At 35.8% G+C, this 22,421-nt stretch overlaps 2 protein-coding genes across 4 annotated transcripts; both read right to left on the reverse strand.

The window, feature by feature from the left end:
- Nucleotides 1–2,845: 2,845 nt before the first annotated feature.
- On the reverse strand, nucleotides 2,846–9,155 carry hmgn3 (high mobility group nucleosomal binding domain 3). Of its 2 annotated transcripts, XM_056239748.1 has the most exons (7): nucleotides 8,996–9,155; nucleotides 6,617–6,667; nucleotides 6,458–6,487; nucleotides 6,062–6,109; nucleotides 5,655–5,762; nucleotides 4,192–4,291; nucleotides 2,846–3,542 (listed from the first exon to the last, which is right to left on the reverse strand). In XM_056239748.1, exons 1-7 carry the CDS (start codon nucleotides 9,008–9,010, stop codon nucleotides 3,535–3,537), a joined length of 360 nt encoding a protein of 119 aa, XP_056095723.1. In that variant the 5' UTR covers nucleotides 9,011–9,155; the 3' UTR covers nucleotides 2,846–3,534. The 2 variants fall into 2 exon arrangements, with proteins under 2 accessions (XP_056095723.1, XP_056095724.1); XM_056239749.1 differs by lacking the exon at nucleotides 4,192–4,291.
- A 3,387-nt stretch (nucleotides 9,156–12,542) lies between these two features.
- On the reverse strand, nucleotides 12,543–22,081 carry lca5 (lebercilin LCA5). 2 transcript variants are annotated; one of them, XM_056239740.1, is made up of 8 exons: nucleotides 21,737–22,081; nucleotides 19,544–19,891; nucleotides 17,340–17,875; nucleotides 16,967–17,104; nucleotides 16,760–16,856; nucleotides 16,289–16,422; nucleotides 14,048–14,258; nucleotides 12,543–13,381 (listed from the first exon to the last, which is right to left on the reverse strand). In XM_056239740.1, exons 1-8 carry the CDS (start codon nucleotides 21,765–21,767, stop codon nucleotides 12,588–12,590), a joined length of 2,289 nt encoding a protein of 762 aa, XP_056095715.1. In that variant the 5' UTR covers nucleotides 21,768–22,081; the 3' UTR covers nucleotides 12,543–12,587. The 2 variants fall into 2 exon arrangements, with proteins under 2 accessions (XP_056095715.1, XP_056095714.1); XM_056239739.1 differs by having other exon boundaries at nucleotides 14,048–14,261.
- Between the last annotated feature and the right edge of the window lie 340 nt (nucleotides 22,082–22,421).

Consider the following 22,421-nt stretch of genomic DNA (forward strand, 5'->3'; position numbering starts at 1 on the left):
ATCTTTGACTTTGTTTTTAAGGATGAGATAATTTGTTATGTGCCCTTGCTAGGAAAACCCTTAGTTCAACAGTTAGTCCTAACTGCATTTAGTGATGTAACACTTGCTAAACTACTGACACTAAGAGTAAATCTGAGGAGAAAAGCATTTAGATACCCGAGAAGTACATGAATATAGCAGCTTTGGCTTTGAGGCTACTTAAGCAAAACTGATGCAACTTATCAAACTTTTAAGAAACGGTGGTGATCTGGTGAAGTGGCTGAGTAGGCAAAAAACTTAATAAGTAGGTTCAGACAAAAGCAAAAATACACTGAAAGAATGACTAATTTAGTTTCAGAATACTAAAAATAAAAATCTTAAACACCTGCTTCAAATATATTGGATTAAAGATATTAAATAGGAAAAACACTGTTATTTTGTGATCAGTGGTGTGCAGTATTTCTTCTTGCCACTGGAGGTCAGGACTAACATTTCAGATGATGAGTTCAGGGGCCAATCATGGGTCAAAGGTTGTAAGGGTAAATTAATCCAGTTGGAGTTTTTGCCTCCTTGGATCTTTCTAGATTCATCTGAACCTTCCAGATTGTTATACTTTCACATAATAATAATTATGGACAAAAGCTTTAAAATTTAAAAAGATTTCTGAAAGAGTAACCTCTAATAATAATCAGTAAAAAAAAAAAAAAAAAAAAAGGATACAATAATTGGCCTTATAAAAATATTAAAAGTGAGGGATGCAACTCCTGAATTATGGGTAAAATGTATGTATTTGATGTATATAATGTATATTTATAATAATGCATCAACATATAATTAAGGCCAGATTTTTGTCCAGTTTTGATATAGAATTAGTGACAATTTGGACTGTATGAGATTGTATGCAATGTAGAAAATAATAATGTGATCAGTTTCCTGTCTAATTTTAATCTCACCTCATTTGGACTAATATTAAATGCTAAATAACTGTTTTAATATATATTTGTGTTCATGAATTTCAATGTGCTTGCTTTCTAAAGGCATCCTTATCACAAATAAGCAACATGTTGCTTGTGTGAGACCATAAACAGTTTTACTATATTAACATATGGGGCTTTTTATCTATTGGCTGGGCCTGCAGAAAGACAGAAGGCCAGACCAACAAGGGTTGTCAGTCCGCTCATTTCCTCTTCTCCGTTCCTGCCTCCCCGCGGCATTGCTGACCTTTCACTTTCTGACATCAGCAGTTGTATTTAGTGAGTGTGTTTGTGTGTGTTCAGGGTCACATGTGTCTGTGTATAAAGAACTACACTGAAAGGCTTTTGTAGCTTTGGACTAAACACCCTGGACCCTCAAGAGTTTTCCACAAAGTTAACTCTCTATGGTACAGTGTTGTCAATATTTCTCTTCACTTTCTCCCTATTCAGGAAGCTACAAATTGCATTGTTGGAATTAAAAGTACAGTTTTTAAATACATCAATAATATGCTGTATCTTGTAAGTCACAAGACATTTGATTTTCTCTAGACTCTTTAAGAGGAAAACATGAAGTGCTTTTACATCTAGTATTTTACATGAAGTATTTTACATCTGAACTTTTAAAGCATCCAGAAGTTAAATACGTTTTTGTTCACAGATGTTTATCAAATATAATTTTACAATAAATTGAGGAAACATTAACCACAATGGATGGCAATAGATGGATGACAGTTCTGCATTTCCCTATTTTTTTTTTTTTGGTCCCACTTTATATTAAGTGGCTTTAAGTATACTATCTACTTACATCGAAATTAATAATTTCGATGTAAGTAATCGATGTAAAATAATCTCAAAAGAATGAAAAATAAATATGAATGAATAATTTGATACAATGGACTTATTGTGTACATACATGTTTTTACATTGTGCTTATATTTTGAATATAGCTCCTGCATGTAATTACATTTGTAATTACACTGTTGACCCTTCCCTTACACCTTAACCCACCCTTAAACCCACCCATACCAGCACACCTGTCCCTAACCTTAATATACATGTATATTCTTCCCCCAAGAACTTTAGTTTGAGCTATGTATATTTATTGCATTTCAGTATCATCATGTGTATCATAGAGGGTTAAAATATAGGTTATACAAACACTAAAGGCCCGTTCACACCAAGGACGATAACTATAATGCTAACGATATAGTTCTAAAAATCATTCTAAATATAAAATAGCAGAGTCCACACCACAACTAACAATACAGTTGGAATCACTTTCAGAACGATTTTTTCCCCCAGCTCATGAACGATTAAATCGTTGGCAGCCAATCAAAATCCATCCAACTTTTAAGAGCTTGAACATTTTAAATGCTAGATGTCATAACTGCAGTGCACGCTTAGAATAAACAGAATGATATCGTCCGCTGATGTGGACGCTAATATAGTTATCGTTCTTGGTGCGAACAGGCCTTAAAGGGATAGTTCACCTAAAAATGAAAATTCTGTCATCATTTACTCACCCTCAAGTTGTTCCAAAACTGTATGAGTTTCTTTCTTCTGTTGAACACAAAATTAGATATTTGAAAGAATATGGGCATGGGCCACCAAATAGTTGATGGACCTCATTGACTTCCATAGTACAGAGAAGAAGAAAAATGGAAGTCAATGGGGTCCATCAACTGTTTGGCTTCCGACATTCTTCAAAATATCTTCTTTTGTGTTCAACAGAAGAAAGAAACTCATACAGGTTTGGAACAACTTGAGGGTGAGTAAATGATTTTTCTGGCTGAACTATCCCTTTAAGGCTGCTTTGAACTTTTGTATCTGTGAGAATAAAGACAACCAGTACTTGTGGAGCATTAAAAAAACAACCAGTAACAAGCACACAATAGTCTATTAACCGTTTATTCATCTTTTATTTGAAAACATTTTACAGAGAGTATCTCAAACCAGTTTTGTGGACTTTTACATTTGTCAGAGATTCAGTTCTTGTAGAGTTTTCCTAACCTTCTAGCACAAAGCACCACTTGTTTATTGCTATGGATATCTGCCACTGTTAAGGGTCATGTTTAATTCAGTTATTTTTAAAAGAACCCACTTGAATCTTAAAATGCTACAAAGGAGATAAAAAAAAGGCGAAGGGTTACAACTCAAATCTCTCCTTCCTATTTAATCCCTCTCTTTTTAAGATAGTCAACCAATTAAATAACAAGACTCAAAGACAATACACACCAAAGACCTTAGTAACCAAATACATGGAGCTAAGGCTATGCACTCTGGTGGCAAAAGATGAACCGGAAGTGGCTGAATTTGGCAGGCGAGCTGCTGGTGAAATATTCAAGAATAATTGTTGCTTTTCCTTGAAATGAATCTATCCTTCTGTCGGATGAAAGAGAAGGAGACAGGTACGGTGCTTCAACGGGGAGTGTGAGTCGACTTTTAGCTAAGGAAATCTAGTACGATAAGTCTAAAAAAAGTTTGCATTTTACAAAATACTCAATAGGAATAAAAAATGTTCTTTGTTATTCCAGAAAACAACTTCAATCACTCTTTCTCCTCAGCCTCGGTATCGGCCGTCTCAGTTTCCTATACAGGGAAAAAAGCACAAAAGAAAAAAGTAAATAACTTCTTAAATGTAGACGACAGAGTATTGATATGATTTATTTCGTTTTTCTTAACTGTTAGATTATGTTATGAGAAGTCAGACAGACACAACCAAAACCACTCGGTTAGTACGAGTAAGCCCACATACAGATGATGACCAATTTACCTCAAATTCGAAATCATGATGATTTATTAAACTTAACATCCTTTATAATATATATCAGGACAAAACAAATAGGAGAGTGCATTTATATCCTTACATTTACGTCTCAAAAGGAACTCAATTTAAATTTGAATTAATACATTTCAAGGTTAAGTGTGTATTTTAAAAAATACTATCTTCTATCCCAACCTAATGTTGATATACTGATCAATGTGTTTATCTGACCCATGAATATATTCAGAAAACCTGGTTGAAAACAGTGATTATTTTTGCAAAACATTTTTTGTACCGTCTGATGAAGATAGTGGCTCTGAAATAATATGTGCTGAACATTCTGTTAACCTTGGTTACCAATCATTAACAATGTTATTAATTGTTGTTTTGTGTAGTCTAACAAAGAGAGACACAAATAAATCTAGACTGTAGTGACGAGCACACAAACACACTGCACTCTTCAAACTCTCGTACCCTTTACTCTAACACTCTCGCTCTGCCCTCGGATGGACAGGAAGGAGGGGGCGGAACTTCTCCATGATGACACACTGACAGATGAGCGTGAGACACAGATCTGTGTGTGTGTGTGTGTGTGTGTGTGTGTGTGTGTGTGAGAGGGCACATGCAGGTGTTTGAGAAGCCATGGGAAGGGATACAGGATAAGACCATTAGATATTGGTCAGTATAAAGTAATCCATGTTAGTACAGAGCACTGAACAATAAATTATCATGTTTCCCTAATCATTTTGTCACAAGAGGATTAGAAAAAAGCAAGTTATACAAATTATATTAAGATGGAGATACACTGATCGTGACTATCCAACGAAATCGGCCATTATCTAATAAGATTCAGGATTAATATTATAAGAGTATAAGCTGGTTTACAGTAGTTCATTTGGCACAACAACATATAAAAATAACAAAGAATATTATCCTTAAGTTGTATTATTTTTTAAAGCAGTATTATACCCGTTGTCACCGTCAGCCCTTCTAAACTTTACATAATGCCACCAATTCACACCCAGTCATTTCAGAACAAACCATCCAGAATACACCACAACATGTCTGTAACTAGGTCATTCTTTCCCACCTCACATGTCCGCTCTTTCATTCTTGTTCACACAACGAATGTTCTAAGAAAACATTTTTCGTGTCCTGGAGGGCAATTTGAGTAATCTCAGAGCGTTTTGAGGAAGGGGAGATAGCTCTCGTGACAAAATGCATGCGAAATGTACCTTTTCCAAGGCCTGAGCTCAGTTTAGCAACTTGATGTGTGTTATGCAATAATAAATGACCAATGTATACAAATAAAAAGTAGACATATACACTACTGTTCAAATTTTGGGGTCAGCAAGATATTTTTTTATTATTAATACTTTTATTCAGAAAGGATGCATTAAATTTGATAAAAAAAATCAGCTTTGCATCACAGGAATAAATGACTTTTTGCATTATATATTTAAAATTTTAATATTTCACAATATTGTTTGATCAAATAAATGCACCCTAAAAGTCCAGACAGTTGATGGTAGCCACTGACTTTTATAGTAGGAAAAAAAAAAATACTATGGAAGTCAATGGCTACCGTCAACTGTCTGGTTATCAATATTCTTCAAAATATCTTATTTTGTGTTCAACAGAAGAAAAAAAACTCATACAGGTTTGGAACAACATTAGGGTCACAGTAAGTAAATAATGACAAAATTTTAATTTTTGGGTGAACTATCCCTTTAAAAAACATTGAAAAATCTTACCAACCCCAAACTTTTGAACGGTAGTGTATATAAGTAGGTTTTTAGGGATAAAGTATCATTATGATTATACCTTATTTGTGCTCTTCAATGAACCATCTCACATTTTTTCCTCTATTAAGACCACGTAGATAAGTCCTGAAAATGCTAGACAATGGCATTAGCAACCAAAAAGAGTTAGCCCACCTCCTCTGGCTTGGTCTCTCCATTTGCAGTGGGCGCAGATTCTTTCTCCTCTTTCTTTCCTTTGGCTCCGCCCTTCTTCTCCTTTACCGCTTTGTCATTGGATGGCTTCTGTGCATAGAACACAAATGGAACAACAAATGAAATAATTGTGTACCAAAACAATTTTAATTGCTCCAAAACACACCGGCCAGATCACACCAGCTCTCTCTACTGCAAAAATGCAACAAAATCGGCTTAAAAAAAAGTTAATACTGTCCATACAATACACAAACTCCACCTAATGTGCAAAATACTTTCATATATGGAGGAAATAAATCACCTACAATGCAAAGCACATGCAAAAACTTGCTAAAAATGTAAAATGCCACAAAGATAGAGATAGATAGTGAGAAAGAGAGAGCCGTTACCTTGGCAGCTGGTTTTTTGGCCTTTGGTTCAGGTTTAGGAGCTGGTTTCTGAGGGTTGAAAAAAGACAAGAGGATGAAGGAAGTTAAAAACAGTGTCATAACAGACAACGCAAAGGCCACAATGAGTGGTAAATTATTTTCTGACACAATAATATGGAAGTTTAAGAACAATTTCAACTAAACCAATCTAAACTGTCTAAGTGGATAATAATACAATGTAATAATACTTACTAACCCGTGTGTTTATAGTTCAGGATACCCAGAGGACATGTGATAGCACTATATGTTTATGACAAACCCGTTCCCAAGACTGGTTTCTAGTGCTTACTAACACTTATAGGGAATATGCAAATGACATCTGGGTACGGTATATGAAAAGAGAGCAAAAACACTTACTGAGGATAGACGCTCTGACCTCCGAGTGGGCTATAAGACGGAAAAACATTATTTTGATGGTATTTGGACTGCCAATCAAGCCAAATGTACATACAATATGATTTTTACAACTGTGCTGTTAGCAGTTTTACATTTGAAAAATAAATACATTTGAATTACCTCATGCTTAGTAACTTTGGTGGCGTCTTTGGCCTCCGCTCCCTCGGGTGACTGCATAGACACAACGAACATGCAAAATTTGTACATACGGACATTTCTTCACATAAATACATTTTTTATTGTGTGTGACAGGTACAGATTGAATACGATTTTAAAAAAAATATTTCTGAGACAAAGTACTCTAAGGACATGTCACTATTTAGATAGCCAACAGGTTATCTTTTACTGATAAAGTGACACTCGCAAAGAGCAGCTAATTCGTCTCAGTTCACACACAATGTTCACCATAAGTAGCTTTTGCTTGTCAGACTTCATTATAATCAGATACACAGGCCTATGGTGTATATAGTAATTTATCCCTGGTACTATGACTTCTTGTTTACTCGTTCTCTGGGCACAATTTAATATGCCACATCTACACATTCTAATAAACTGGATGCCAATTTAGATCTGTGTTTAATGCATTTTATAGTATACTCAATGTATGTAAATGGGAAAGCCTGAAAAGTTTTTGAATTTTAAAAATAATTTTTATGTCTAGCACTTTTCAGAAATTGGTATTTTATTTATTTATTTAAAAAAATAGATACACACATTTCATGTGTTATTGTTGTGAGAATTAGGCCTATTAGATATGTTAGAACCATTATTTAACAAAGTAGCTCTACTTCCGAGTTTTAGACTTTCTCTGTATCCAACAATTCCAATCATACAATGTTGTTTTGACACAACCTGTTGATATTCAATTCATTGTGAGAGTATTATAATGACCAAACACATACTATTTATTATGTTCTAAATTTTAGCTGCAATACTGCTAGACATAATCTTGCAAAAACACGAAAAAACGGACACCCAAAAGGTAACATTTATAGCATGGCAGAAAAACGTTTAAATATCATTACATGTTTACACAAATTTTTGTGTTTGCTGCAATTGTCAAGTTCAATCATTACTCAGTCAGTGTTGCTTAACAAATTCATTTTTTTTTAAAAGAAACAATTTCTGAAATTATACAATTATTATACAAGTTTATTAACAACTAAAAGCCAACATTTTGTCCCAAATTAGATAACCAATAATGAGCAATAAAACTATCCTTTAAAAAACATTTACAGACCTAACCCTAACCCATTCCTGTATTAATCAGGACAGATAAATTGACACCTTTTTATTTTATTTGAATAAATTTCAACTTTCTATTTTGTTTATTTAACGTTTATAAATAGGAAGAAAAAAATTCACACGAATCATGTTTTTAAACTAATAATAGTATAAGCTAAATAGAAATTTGACATTCTGTGGTTGCAAATATTCTGAAAAACAGGCACCTCATTTCATTGACACTGACCATTTGTTGAAAAAGCAGCACTTCATTGATTTATTAGTATTATTATTACTTTTTTGCTTTGAGAAGTTTTGGAACCTATTCTTGGAAAGTGTCCATTGTTTAGCCTCGCTAATTGAATAGACACTCCCCCTAGAGAAACTCCCGCTTCATTGCCTCCATCATGAACATATCTGGCTGATACAACCATACAACACGAGTGTTATAATTTAAAAAAAAAAAAAATTCTGATTACCACAAACTTGTGGGGGGGTGGGGGTTAAACCCCACATTGTTAGGCATTAGCCCCCCCCCCCCGCCGATGTGGGATAGTGAAGCTCGGTGGACTTTGGATCATTGTCGATAAAGCATCATTTGACGTGCAAACGTGCTGTTATATTTTTATTTTCTCGTTTTAACCTATGAAGTCCACAGTTTAGCACTGTTTCGTTTTGTCTCCCGTCATAATCGCCTCTAAAAATGAGAGAAAGAGTTGAGTGTGACTGACAGAGCGCTTTGTTACATACGGGTCTGCCGCTCCGCAATGGGGGTGGAGGAAGAGCCTGTCGGTTCAAACATGGCTATGCAAAAATAATGGGGGACCTCTATCGATCGACGAAAGTGAGCTAATAAAAAAACCGAACATCTTAAAATGGAGGTTAGCGAGTATCAGACGCATTCGAGCGGAGCTCTCGGTTTCGAGTCTGACCGAGGGAGACTGAAGCATCACCGCAAACTGGCATTCAGTACAAGTGCGCACGGAGTGGCAAATTCACTGCGAAAGAGACATCGGGTTATTAAACCGCCAACTATCATGGAGGAAATCAGCAAGTGACGAGGATCGAATGCAAAATGATCGAACGTTCCAATGCTTTTGCAGGATTCCATAATCCAACCCGCGGATTAGGATAGAACGCTTTAAAAACTTGATCCTCGTCTTACCTGCTCGACGTTGTGTACGTTCTCATCGTTAAAACGCGAGCCGCTATTTCTTTAAAAAAAGAGGGAAAATCGAGGATATTTTAGGAAATTGTAAATATAAACTGACTTACCTTCCTCTTGGGCATTTTTTCAAATTTTCCTGTCTCTTGTCTTTATTAAATTAGAAAAGCAGGTATGGACCTGTAAGATGGGGGAATGAGTTTAACTACCACCGAATACAGGATCAATATCTAAAACACCTCTGGTAATAACATGTTAATATTATGCAGACCTCAGACTCTACCCTCGTCTTTGTCCATTGGTCAGTTCTGTCTACACTTAACCGCCATTTCTCAAAGCGATTGGTCTGCGAAGGAAATATGTTAATATAACGCCCTCAGATATTGGTTTGAATTGAGGAAAGCTGTTCAGCCTGTCAACCTCATTGGTTACGCGCTCTCTATATGCAAATTAGAGCGCTTTGTATTGGATGGGTTTAAATGTCCGCGTGAGAGGGGGGTAAAGTGACGACAAACCAATCCACGCTTGACACCACACGCTCGGCTTTATGGGAAACGTATGCTAGGCGATGCTAGGCCTCAAAATAAAATGTAAGCGTACACTGAAAAAGAAAAATGGTGTCCATTAATTTACTAAATAACTAAAAAAACGTAGCGAATAACAGAATAATATTAGCTTAATTCCATTAAAATAACATTTACTTCATTATTATTATTATTTTATTTATTAATACCTCTACTGCAGTATCACACCAGTTAAATAAGCATGAATGGATAAGAAACGCGAATCTGGAACATTGGTACAAACAAATCTCACAGAAAGGTCACAGACCAGGTCACATTTCACCCCAAAATCAAAATCCACCTTCATGATACTAAAATAGGTTTAATTATGGATGAAATGTGACCTAGACATTTTCCATTTTCTTGACAGGTTTCATCAGATGCATGCTATAAACCTATAACAGATCAATTATTGATATAACCGATTCGCGTGTGACCGTCATGTGATTTCAAGGTTAAATGCATAGAACGATTCGCCCACAAGCTCACAATAGCATCCCTCCACAATGACCTCACAATGACCACATCTCTGCCACGACCTTACAATGGATGACATTCTATAGTAAGTTCACAATAGTTAACATTCTACCATGCTTCACAACACACATGTATCTCTGGAAGCTTGCTGCACTCAAGAGAAGACAATCAGAGATTTCCTGTTAATGATAGAGGTTGTTCATGTGTCAAGCATACATTTCTAGGCCACGGATGGATCTGATTCTGGAGATCACTCCATACACAATGTCATGTGCTGACTAATGGTCTTGCATATTCCAGTGTATGATGTTTCTGACATTGCTCTTTCAAAAGCTTGTTAAAAGATGTAACAAAGACACTTAAACCATAAAAACTGTATTTGAATAATCATTTAGGGTCACTATTTCAAATTCAGCCATACAATACAAAGTCTGATTACAGAGACAGACAAATAAAATAAAATAAAGCCACAAAATCCACCTCAGGCCATTGTAATATTATAGAATAATAAAAATGTTCACAATGAACCATTTTAGTGCTGCGGTAAGATGTCACAGTGCTTTAGAAAATATTAAAATGTCAATCATAGATCTCAGTCGAGTTGCAGTGAGAATTGTGACAGAACACCAAAACTCATTTTTAAATGGAAAGTGAGTACTAGATACTTTTCAACCTGATTGATGTGTTCAGGTGGGTGCCAGATTTTGTTCTTTAAAAAATAAATAAACGTGGCCCTGAAGTGAAAACATCTTTTGTAATTAAAACATAGTTAAATATTTGATTTGTGTTTGTTTCATATCTGTCCACTTATAAATTGTGTGACATCCCTCATTAAAAAGTCAAAAATAAGCAACCATATCAAGCACATTGTTTCTAGTATTTCACAATAGATTTATCAGTAATTGAGATTGAAATGAACCCTGAAATGCTTTATAAATAAAAACCAAATCACTACAATTTTTATAGAGCTAGTAAAACATATCTGCTAATTACACAACAACCACCTGACAAAATCTCACAGATAATGACCCAGGAGTGGTTTTACATTGATGAGCCTGGGCTTTACGAAACATCCAAAATGGCCAAGTATACATAACCTACTTATTCATGTATAAAAAAAATAAAAGCAGGCAAATAAAGTCACTGCACATTCTAGTGAAAGTAAAATTATGTCAGAGTTTTCTAGTTATGAAATGGTTAAAGTAACAAGGATCATACTGTGCACATATTAACAAAAACATACAGTGGCCCCCTCAAAAAATATTTGCTTATACCACACAGAAATATAAGTATCACTGTGTAAAATAACAAAATATCAAGCCAAATTACATGTATCTGGTAGCACAAGTACAATTTTCGAGAAAACATTTTAGAAAAAAAAAGCTTTAAAAGTTTGAATTGTTCACATTGGGACCAGTTAGTTAGGTCAGAGAAAATGTACTGAATCTAATGCACTGAAATTCAGATATTTAATTGTCCATGTTTTTGGGGTGCTCTGTATAGAGATCATTCGATTATTTGGCTCATCGTTTAATCTATAAACTTAATTATATCTTATAAACCAGACACCCTCATTTGTCGCATAATAGACATGAACATTTATCTAAAGTGAGGTGAAGGGGGAGAGACTAAAAAGTGCTGTGTGGGAGGACTGGTTCAGAGAAGATACAGCACAGACCTGAGTCAGCCAAGCCATAGCGTGGCTATCTGAGGACAAAGCTCTGTCACAGTCATATCAGTACTGAAAGTGCAGGGCCTTTTCCTTTCAAACAAACACATACAGTAAACTGAATCTCACACAAGACTATCGGCTAATGCACCCCACCCTCTATCTCTACTTATCACGCTCTTGTTAAGTAAGAAAATCTGAATACAACATTAACTATAGCTACTTTCCATGTGGTATGCAAGGGAGTTTCTCAGCAATAACAACAACACACAGAGGTAGAGTCCAAAATGACCTGGTCTCCCATATGTAACAATGGTGCATTGTGAGGATTTATCGTCCATAAATATTACTTTTCCGATATGAAACTGTTTAATGAATTATTTTTATTAACCAACATTCCTGATAAATTTGTTTTCCAGTAAAAAAACTGAAACACATTGTGACCTTGCTGATCATATTTTTGTTTTGTTGGCTTCAAATTAGATATATTCCACATAAGTGGTGAATAAAAATGCCTAAAAACCTTTTGGCGTCCTTGATAAACATAAATTTAAGCTATAAGTCGTTTTTAGAAAATGTGCAAGTCACAACGGATGTTTTCCCTCCAAGACAGGTCGTATGTTCTTGATTTGAATCACTCACACTGATTACATCAGCGAGGGGCAGATTATCATTCTAACAGTTTGACTTTAACCATCTATTACGCTGTGGTTCCTAAAAAGAGTTACCGGCCAACAGGCGAGGGTTTTCTTTCCACATTTGGTGCAAAGCGAGTGTTAATTTAGGTCCCTTTGTATACCTAACCATGAAAATAGTGTAATTGAGAAAGTCTTCCTCTATGATGTTGCCGGAAGTGTTGAAAAGGAGGCATGTTGGCAAACTAAGCGTTGTTTAATCAGAGATTACTTCATAAGGGAGCACAAAACCAAATATCAGAGGTGTTTCTGCTTTCAAGAAACTGATTCCTTCATATTGACTATAAAAGTGCCCTATTCAGAGTGCGACTTCCTCTATGTCATCATCAAACGATGTAATGGCCCTGACTGTGGGTCGGCTCTCAGAGACTTGTAGAGTGCTTCTATTGTTGGGGAGAGAACTGATGTTTAGTCCATTTGGTGTGTCCGAGTCCCTCCTCCGTCCATTCACTGGTCCTGATGGGAACTGGGTTGTTAGAGGGGGGTCTAGAATCTCCATCTTGCTGGATGGATCTGAAGGAGGTGGAGTGGCTGTGGCCCCAAAAAGCTGCTGCATGAGGTTGGACTTCCTTTCTTTGACCAGGCCACTCAGATCAAGCCCTTCATCCGCTTCTCGAGGTGACTGATTTGTGTTTCGTGTGCCCAAACCTGTACGGGGGGCAGATTTACCAAAAGAAGGGGCATAGCTGCCAAAAGAAAGATCAAGATCCGCAATAGGTCCTTGTGCTCTGTGACCACCTCCTCTTCTCCCACTCCCAAATGTGTTTGTGTTCTCCTCTGGCTCTGTGCATTTAAAAATACCGTTGTGGTTACGTTTCTCTGACAACCGTAGAGGAGAGCGGACACTTCCCGTGTCATCAGAGAAGAAGTCTGAGTCTTGACCCTGAGTCTGCATGTCGATCTCATGCATCTTAAGCAATAGCTGCTCTTTGCGCTGGCGTTCCTCTTCCGCACACTCTTCTTGATTGGCCTGGATCTCCAGATTTCTCGCTTTATGTTGTAACTCTTCCAGTTCACGCTGCTTCCTGCTCTCTTCCTCCTTTGGAGATATAGACAGGCCATTCCTCCAATCTTCTTCCTCTCTGTCCAGGCCTATTTTATAACAAACTGAATGATTAATCGCTTAAAAGTTGCAAACATGCATTTTAACAATTACACTACCTAAAAATCTTATTCAGCAAAGATGCATTAAATACTTTAAAAGTGACTACAGACTTTCACATAGTTATAAAAATTATATTTTAAATAAATGCTGTTCTTTTGACCTTTTAATTAATCAAAGAATCCTGAAAAATGTATCATGGTTTACATAATAATTAATAATAATAAAAAATTAAGCAGCACAACGGTTTTCAACATTGATAAAAATTAAGAAATGTTTCCTGAGCACTAAATCATGCCATCACAGGAATAAATTACATTTTAAAATATACTAAGATAGAAAATAGTTTGAACAATATTACTGTTTTTAACAGTAGTTTTATCACATAAACACAGCCTTGGTGAGCAGACTTTTTTCAAAAACAACTTTTGAACTGAAGTGTACTTAAATTATTTGACAAACATCAATCCTATACAAGTGTGCATTATTGAAAACTTTAGTTAAATTGAGCTTCTGGTTTAAGCTATATTAACAGTACTTAATTTACTCATGGATTTTTCATTCAAACTGTTATGCTAATAATAGAATTTAATTTTTGTATGCATGTATGTCTTTAACTGAGACAAGATGGCATCTACGACCGGTTACATTCCTACCTCTGTTTCCCTTAAAGTTCTTCTCATTTGAGCTGGGCTGTTGATCTAGTCTTTGCCTCTCCTTGACTTTCAGCATCTCCGTTTCTCTCTCCTTCTCCCTTGTCTGTTCCATCACAGATTCCATGCCTCTTTCATTCTCCCTTTCTTTCCAAAACTGTTGGATCTTCCATTCCTTTGCTTCTCTCAGTCTCTGCTCTTTTTCTTGTTGATCCTGCTGATGTGTCGTAGGGAAAAAAAAGGATGACAAACAAAGGACCAGAAGAGAGTAAAAAACAAAGCTCATAAGTTCTGTAAGGCTTGCTCACTGAATGTGTTAAAAGGGATAGTCTGCACAAAATGAAAATTGTCAGCATTTTCTCACCCTCATGATGTTTAAATGTGGCATTCAGTTGGCCTTTCTCAATCAGTTAAAAGACACACAAGCGTATGGCATCACTAACGTCAAACCTGACACAAGATATTTGAATATACATTAACGGCAGCTATTGTGGAGAATTTTACCTACTTTCATGATGCTTTATGGTGTTATTTTTTTGTCATTTTTAGAGCTTGACCGCTCCTGATCACAATTTAATTTAACTGTAAGGGAGAAGTTCCACAAAAGAAAAGAAAAAAAGCATTTTAAATGACACAAGGGTGAGTAAATGATGACAGAATTTAAACGTGTATAAAACATCTCTACCATAGATAAAACAATAAATATTCTCTCAGAGCTGGGATGTTCTTAATATTCTTGGCATTTTTAATTCAGAATGATCTAAGAATCATGGACACTCAAGCTGTAAAACTAATCAGCCAGGAGGTTACTAGTGTTCTTCTGTTGATAGACTATTTGGCAGAGGTTAAGAGGTCAGCACTTCATGCAGCAATCCAATGCTCAATTAAAGAATGAAGATTTGCTTTGGGAGCCAGCATATGAACTTCTATTCTATTGTGTGCTGCATGCTGGTAAACAGAAGGACAGACTTATAAGGCCAACCTTTTTTACTCTGTGGTTCACAGCAGGCTTTTGATCCTGAAAGTCAATCATTAAAAATTACTTCAAAGATTAATTAACAAGGAAATTCACAGGTATGTAAGCTAACAAATAGATTGATAAAACAGAATGAGAAAGAGAGAAAAGAAAGGTGTAAATTAAGCACGAGCTAAATCAAACATCAACAAAAGAATAACTGTGATGAGTATCAAATGAAAGAAGATGAAACAGAAACATGATAGATTTTCCTCATGAGGAATCAAATTTTATAATGTGTTGAAGTTTCTAGCCCAATATGCAGCATTTATGTACTCTGTTCTAAAATCTAGTGAGCTGCCTACAGAGGCGGCTTTTAAGGCATCAGATGATCTTACAATGACAAAGCTGTTCCAAAAAGTTATTTCAGTCAAAAGTTATTTTAGTAAAAAAATCCAAGATTGCAGACAAAGACAGATGTCAATAATAAACATTACATTTGAACATATTGAATTATTATTTAAATATTTATTTAATAATAATAAAAAAAATTAAACAATAAATTGTTCATTCGTTATAATAATTGAATTTTTATTTTTATTTTACCCGACATCTGTGCATGATGTATTTTAATGCTTATTAGAGTATCACACTATTAGTTTAGCGACATATTAAAGAGATAGTTCACCCAAAAATTTGTTCCAAACTTGTTCCAAAGAATTTCTTTCTTCCGTTGAACATAAAAGAAGATATTTTGAAGAATGTCGTAACTAAACATTCAACCCCATTGACTTCCATAGTATTTTTTTTTTCTCCATACTATGCAAGTCAATGGGGTCCATCAACTGTTTGGTTACCCATATTCTTTAAAATATAATCTTTTGTGTTCAGCAGAAGCAAGCAATTCATACAGGTTTGGAACAACTTGAGGGTGAGTAAATGATGACAGAATTTTCCTTTTTGGCTGAACTATCCCTTTAATGTCAAAATCTGAATGGGGTGCAATTTGTGAGTTGCTTCCTAAGTAGAACATTACAAATCAGTACAATGACGATTTGGATGCTACCTATATTGGCAATAGACAACAAGGCAGCTCACTAGATTTTGAAACAAAGCTATAGTGAACGCTGAGCTAATTAATCCCATACAATAAACTGAAACTCTGTGCGGTTAAATGCAATTTTATGAACTAGAGGTCTCTTATGCTTAATAAATAAATTGGTTTCAACAAAACAAAATACAAAAAGACATGTCTCTTATAAGTTCTTTATCAAGCAGGCTATACGTGCCTTCAGGGAGAGGTAGTCATCGGCCTGGTTGTCAGGTGGGATTCCGTTGGTAAGAGCTGGAGGTGGCGATGGGAAGTCCAATGAGGACGTTCTGTCTTCTGTCTGTACTCCTTTAGTGCTGGTTGTATTGGAGCCTTCAACACAAACACAAACATGTTACAAAATACATAGATTACTGGCACAAACACATACATTCATTATTTATAATACTATTCCATTCAAGGCCCTTCAGTCCGACTCCTTACAACATCTCTTCAAACACTCTCATATCTAATCCATAGAACCACTGTAAAACTAAGGTGAAACACATGGGAATATACAGTAATCGCCATAGGAATATGTTTGTTATGGAGTCATTACTTGTCTGCTAGTAGTAGTTATGGACTGAATGTTTAAGTGTCCTGGGAGGAAGGTGAATAGTACAGTTGTGTAATTAGACTTAGATAGGCCTATCAATAAACGCTGATCAACCTTTCCGTTTGCTGCCATTCTCTGCTTCTTTTCTGGAAGAAGTTTTAAGCATCCTGTTAGCGTAGATGTTACGAGTATCCAGCTCCTTTTCTTTTTCCTGAAATAAGATGCAAAAAATGAACATGGTGTAATGGGTTTTGCGATTAAATTAATAAACATCTAACGCTGGATACAGCTTGTGGGTGTTCTAAGTACAGTATTTGGTACCTTTAGTTTAGTGCAAAGTTTCTCCACTTCCTCCTGTAGGGCTTTAACTTCCTGTTGTGCATCGTGAGTTCTCCTCCTCTCATTAGCTAGCTGCCTTTGAAAGCTCCCACTACTCAGCTCCATGTTCTTCTCCAATTCCTGATGATACATTACACACACAAACATAGACATAAACACATACTGACACCGTGATCCTTACAGGATGAAGCCATTGCAGTCAAAACTCTTAAAAGGAATTTATTTTTAGAAAAATAAGAAACCAGGGTAATATTCAATCTTGATCATTGTCATAATATTTATACATTTATCATTTTCAATTCATAAAAATGGCCAATTTTATATTTTAATTATAAATTTGAATTTTTTTTTTTACCTTTACTCTGTGTTCACTTTCTTGTAATTTGCCTTGAGCGTACATCAGTTTTCGTGACAGTTCCTCCCTCTCTCCAAGATTCTGGTCATCTGCAAGTTGCTGCAGTTTCTGAAGCTGGCTGCGACAGCGCTGGAGCTGGACGTCCGTTTCCCTGAGGCTGCGTTCAGCTGTGCGCTGGTTCTCCTGACTGCGTCGCAGCCTCTCGCGGAGCACGTGCGTCTCATTGTTGTGACGAGACAGCAGCTGAGAGATCTCGCTCTCGGTGTCATCGTAGCGATGGAGAGCTTTCTCTTGCCGCAGCTGTAGCTGTCGCAGTAAACGGTTCTCACGCTGCAGCTTGTCTGCATGCAGCCTCAGCTCAGACAATGCGTTCTTCAACTCGTTGATCTTTAGCAGACGTGCAGAAAGCATGCGCTTGGTGACGGGGTCCACTTCTTTGGACGGAGCGTCTTTACTCAAACTTTGTGATCGGATGCCTCCTGATTGCTGCTGAGGATGATGGGGTGGGAGACGGCGTGACACACCTTTATGCACACCTGAAAAGAATAATAAATATAAGTACACAAGTAAATAAGGCCTAAAAAAACACACACACAAATATGTGCAGTTATTACCATACATCTGAATAGATACATACATACACATATTAAAAATATATATAAAAAAATTAAATATATTTTACTGTATTTTGACCTTCAGAAATCATTGTACTCTGCTGATTTGGTGCACAAGTAACGGTTTGTGCTGCTTAATATTTTTGTGGAAAGCATGATACATTTTTTCAGGACTCTTTGATGAATAAAAAGTTCAAAAGAACATTATTTATTTAAAAAAAAAAGTAAAAGTCTTTATTACTTTATTTTTTAAGACTTTGGATCATTTTAATGAAACCTTGCTGAATAAAAGTAAACTTAATGTTCACATACTTTTGAAATGGTAGTGTACAACCCAACATTCCTATTAATATATTGGCATTGACATTGATTGTGGTAAAACAAATAAAGTAATTTTCTATTCAAATGATGCTTGATGCTAAATATCTCTTGTGCAATCTGCTGGTTGTTGTTGGTACTGCAGGACACAACAGTTATTTCCTAAAATATGCTTTAGTCTGTTACCCTAACCCAAACCTAATATCCAGGTTATATTCCATCAAAATAAAAAAAATAAAAAAAAAACATTACATTTAGCATAAAGAAACTGAAACCTCTTATAGGACCATTTAGGATATTTTGCAACATGACATTATTTTTATGACAATGAAGCACATTTGGATTTTTTTACTAGACATATTTTTGTGATTATACTTCTTGATAATTTTCATTACTGTAATACATTATTTTTTCATAAACTAATATATATATATATATATATATATATTGTATTAAAGTATTTTTTTGTTATTATTTTGTACTTGTTTATAGGCATCATATTAAATTAAACTATAAAATAGAATTATTAACTATTATTAATAATTATTATTTCTTTTTGTTTTCAGAATTAATTATGACTTGGCCATGTCCTCGACAGGTTTTGTGAAAAAGCATTAATTTATAAGACTGCACGACTGAGTATCTTGTGAGTGAGAACATCACACTGCTGCCCATAAATCAGATCAGGATGCAATCAGTGTCTCAAGAAAATGAACAAACAAAAAAAACACAACATTTTTGGCCATGCGCTATCAAGATTTAGATGCTGATGGCCTTGATCATCATGTTAATTACGTTACACCTGTAACTAGTGGATAAGAGGACACCTCAGACTAATTTAATGCGCTTGACCTTCTGGATTGCTGATGAATTTGTTCCATTATGTTGCTGGCTTTTAATAAAGTGAGTGCAAAGGAGAGGTAAACAGGGTTTTGCATAAACAGTACTTGAGTTAAATGAACTCCACAAGTGCGAAACCTTGCCAGTAATCATTATCCAAACATGATTTGGGATAAATTCAATGCTTCAATGAAACGTGACTATGCACAAAGTACATTTTATTTATATTTTATTATTACCGGTATATTATAATTATTATATACTTTTAGTATGCACATGGTCAGTTACTTATTTGATCAGTGACTTAAAATTAGTATATGATAATGATTCTGTGTTTTTACATTATTATTTGTATTCTTCCTAGATTTTCAATGGGATTTCAGACTTTTGGACTCCACTGGATGTGTTTGCCTATTATGTGGGTGTGTATACCTGCTCGATGTAAGGGGCTGCTGGACACTCTCTTAGATCTGCCTTTTCTGTGTGGAGATGGAGAGGCTGACGAGAGCGACCGATCCGAGTGCGAGATGTTTTCATAATCATCCGAGTAGAAAGAGGCACTGCTGCGATCTCCATCCGAACACCGATCGCGGTCTGGGTCTCCATTCGGCTCTTGTGTTCTGGTTCGTGCATGATCCCCAGCCGAGCTCCCAATGTCTTTCCAGTATTTCTCCTGTTTCCCAGAATGTTGAGGAGATTCCAAGATCTTCGCATCACTTCGGTGAGACAATCGGCTGTGCTCTGATTCCTGATTTTCTGCATGCAAGTCCATGTCTTCCCCTGCAATACAGTTCACAATGATCGAGACAACATCAGACTGAGACTGAACTGAATATGAGCTTCACTCACAATTAATAAACAGCACACATCCCTTCAAACACACAAATCAAAAAAGACACAGTATGTTAGCAAATCAGGTTGTGAGTTTGTGTGTGAGCCTTGAGCGAATCGTGACATAAATCCAGACACTAAACACTCAAGCTGTCTGAGAGGCTTCATCAAGATTGAATCAAGACGTCACATTTGTTGCTCATTCACGACAGTAACGTGTTATTAATTCTCAACTAGTACTGTGGTTAGAGATACAATGTCCAGCCAGGCGAGCCAAAACACTAACAGATATGATGTGTTTAACCATACAATTTGGTACATTACTTTAGGCATGATCGAGCAAATCTCAAACACCAAGGCACTTAGATATGTGGCTTTAGATAATTGGGTTGCCAGACACTTTCTTACCAAATCATGGCATAAATTGTGTTGTGATGATGTGTAATAGTTGATGATGGTCTCAAATTGAGTACAAATAATAAATCAACAAGTGTCACTAAGAACAAAGAGTCAATAGAGCTGGTTACAAGACAGAAATGAGCTACAGCAGATCTGTGGTGTATCGTCATAAAATAAGAAAGATTTATGACCCTTTTGTAAGGCTACTGACAAGTCCTCCTTTTTCTGTCCCTGAACCTGCAGAATCCTGATATCCTCTCTGGTCTCGGTCACCATGGAGATTGAGTCTACCCTTTGTAAGCGGCCAATAATATCATTCACTCCTTAATGGCATGCTAAACACATGCAATTACTGCCTCACCTTTCACCTCCCTCTATTTTGGTCAAATGTTTCTATGGCATCCATTAAGATGCCATAGAAGTGTCAAAAAATCTTAGTTTTTAAATTATATGTATATATATATATATATATATATATATACTTTAAAGTTGATATTGCATATTAAAAGTTGAGTTAACGTCAAAAAATCTGTATAAAGGAAATCTTGAATTCCTTCACCAAAAATATCAGGCATATTTGCTACTAACAAATTTTAGTTTTATAGCTTAGCCCCCAAAAAAGTCCTTATAAATTAGTTTTGAATTAATCTGTAATTGAGATCATTTTGTGTTATATTCTGCAACAGACCTATTATTGACTTAAGTTTAGGTAAGGAATATTATGCACATGCAAAACTGATACAATAGCACACAAGTAACGTTATGTTTTACACATAAGACATTCATACATTGAGTCAGTCACTCAGTCTAATGTTAAAGCCCTTTTTAAATGACCAATGAAATCATGTGATGAACTGGCATCAAGCACTGAAACCACCTGCACATGACAGGCCAGTTTGACTTTGAATGGCCTTAATAACCATCACAACAACAAATGTCAATCAGTTTGGTTGACATTCTTATAAAATTGACTCAAACTCGAGTAAAAAAGAACATAAAGTGATTATATAAAAATATATAGGCTATAGTTCAAAACATATAGCATTCAATTGAGATGAACTTACAATAATGGAGACATTATAGGCACTGTTGCCAAATATCATAACAAAAGAGCTTTATGAATTCAGAACTCAGGAAATAAGTCAGGTTAGTCCAACTACAGGTGTCCATAAACAACAGGAAGTCGGTCAACATGTCTTTATTTAAAACAAAACAATGTCTGACTGCATCTTAATACGTGTATCATTGTATCAAGGAAGAAGCTGCTGGTGTTTCTTATTTACTAACTGGTTGTTAGTGTTTTCCGAGTGACAAAAAAGAATAGCAAACGCTGAACGTAACATAACGTAAGTTACACTGAAAGAACGCGCGTGAAATTATCTTAAAAGTACTTACCAGTTTCTTGTTCTTCAGTCAGTTTCTTCATAACATGGCTCGATTAACGGCTCGCAAACTCGCTAGCCAGCCACATGACGAGCTAGCTGGATTATATCGTGCAACTAGGACAACACACAACACTCTAAACTGGAGAGACGACACCAAACGATTAGCAAAACCTCATATGATACGGTAAAGAGAGAGCGAATGCGGATGTTTGGTCGTCTATCATTTAATCAAGCGTCATCTGAGGTCGATTATGGCGGAGATTGTGGCTTTTGAAGAGGAATATGTGCTTTACTGAAGGAGTTGGTGAAATCTCTGAATCCACGCCTCGCCTTCTGCTACTGGACTGGTGTCATAGTGACGCCTCTCCATGGCAACGTGCGCGCCTCTGTCACTCCGTCACCACTTGTTGAGCTCGGCCAAAGAAGACGTTCTTTGGCTCGGCTGATATTACACTGACAGACAGACAGGCTTCAGGCGTCGGTAGTATTATTAAAAGGAGCAAAACTCGTCAGAAAGACATACAATAAAGCAAGTCATGACTCATGTGTCAGACTGGCATTAATAAATGAAATAATAAGACATTAAAAACTATTATAGTTATATATATATATATATATATATATATATATATATATATATATATATATATATATATATATATATATATAGGGCTGGACTGGCCATTGGGCATACC

This window comes from Rhinichthys klamathensis, unplaced genomic scaffold, assembly GCF_029890125.1.
Source record: "Rhinichthys klamathensis goyatoka isolate OS25496 unplaced genomic scaffold, OSU_Roscu_1.1 h1tg000020l_1, whole genome shotgun sequence".
Classification (NCBI taxonomy): Eukaryota; Metazoa; Chordata; class Actinopteri; order Cypriniformes; family Leuciscidae; genus Rhinichthys; species Rhinichthys klamathensis.

Coding starts and splice junctions, on each gene's coding strand:
- hmgn3 (XM_056239748.1), bottom strand. Junction 6,110..6,457: donor GGTCAGAGCGTCTATCCTCA/GTAAGTGTTTTT, acceptor TTCAACCCTCAG/AAACCAGCTCCTAAACCTGA. Junction 4,292..5,654: donor GAGAGACCAAGCCAGAGGAG/GTGGGCTAACTC, acceptor ACACACACACAG/ATCTGTGTCTCACGCTCATC.
- lca5 (XM_056239739.1), bottom strand. CDS start 21,767: ATGAAGAAACTGACTGAAGAACAAGAAACTG. Junction 19,892..21,736: donor GACTGAAGAACAAGAAACTG/GTAAGTACTTTT, acceptor ACTGTATTGCAG/GGGAAGACATGGACTTGCAT. Junction 17,876..19,543: donor CAGCCCCTTACATCGAGCAG/GTATACACACCC, acceptor TATTCTTTTCAG/GTGTGCATAAAGGTGTGTCA.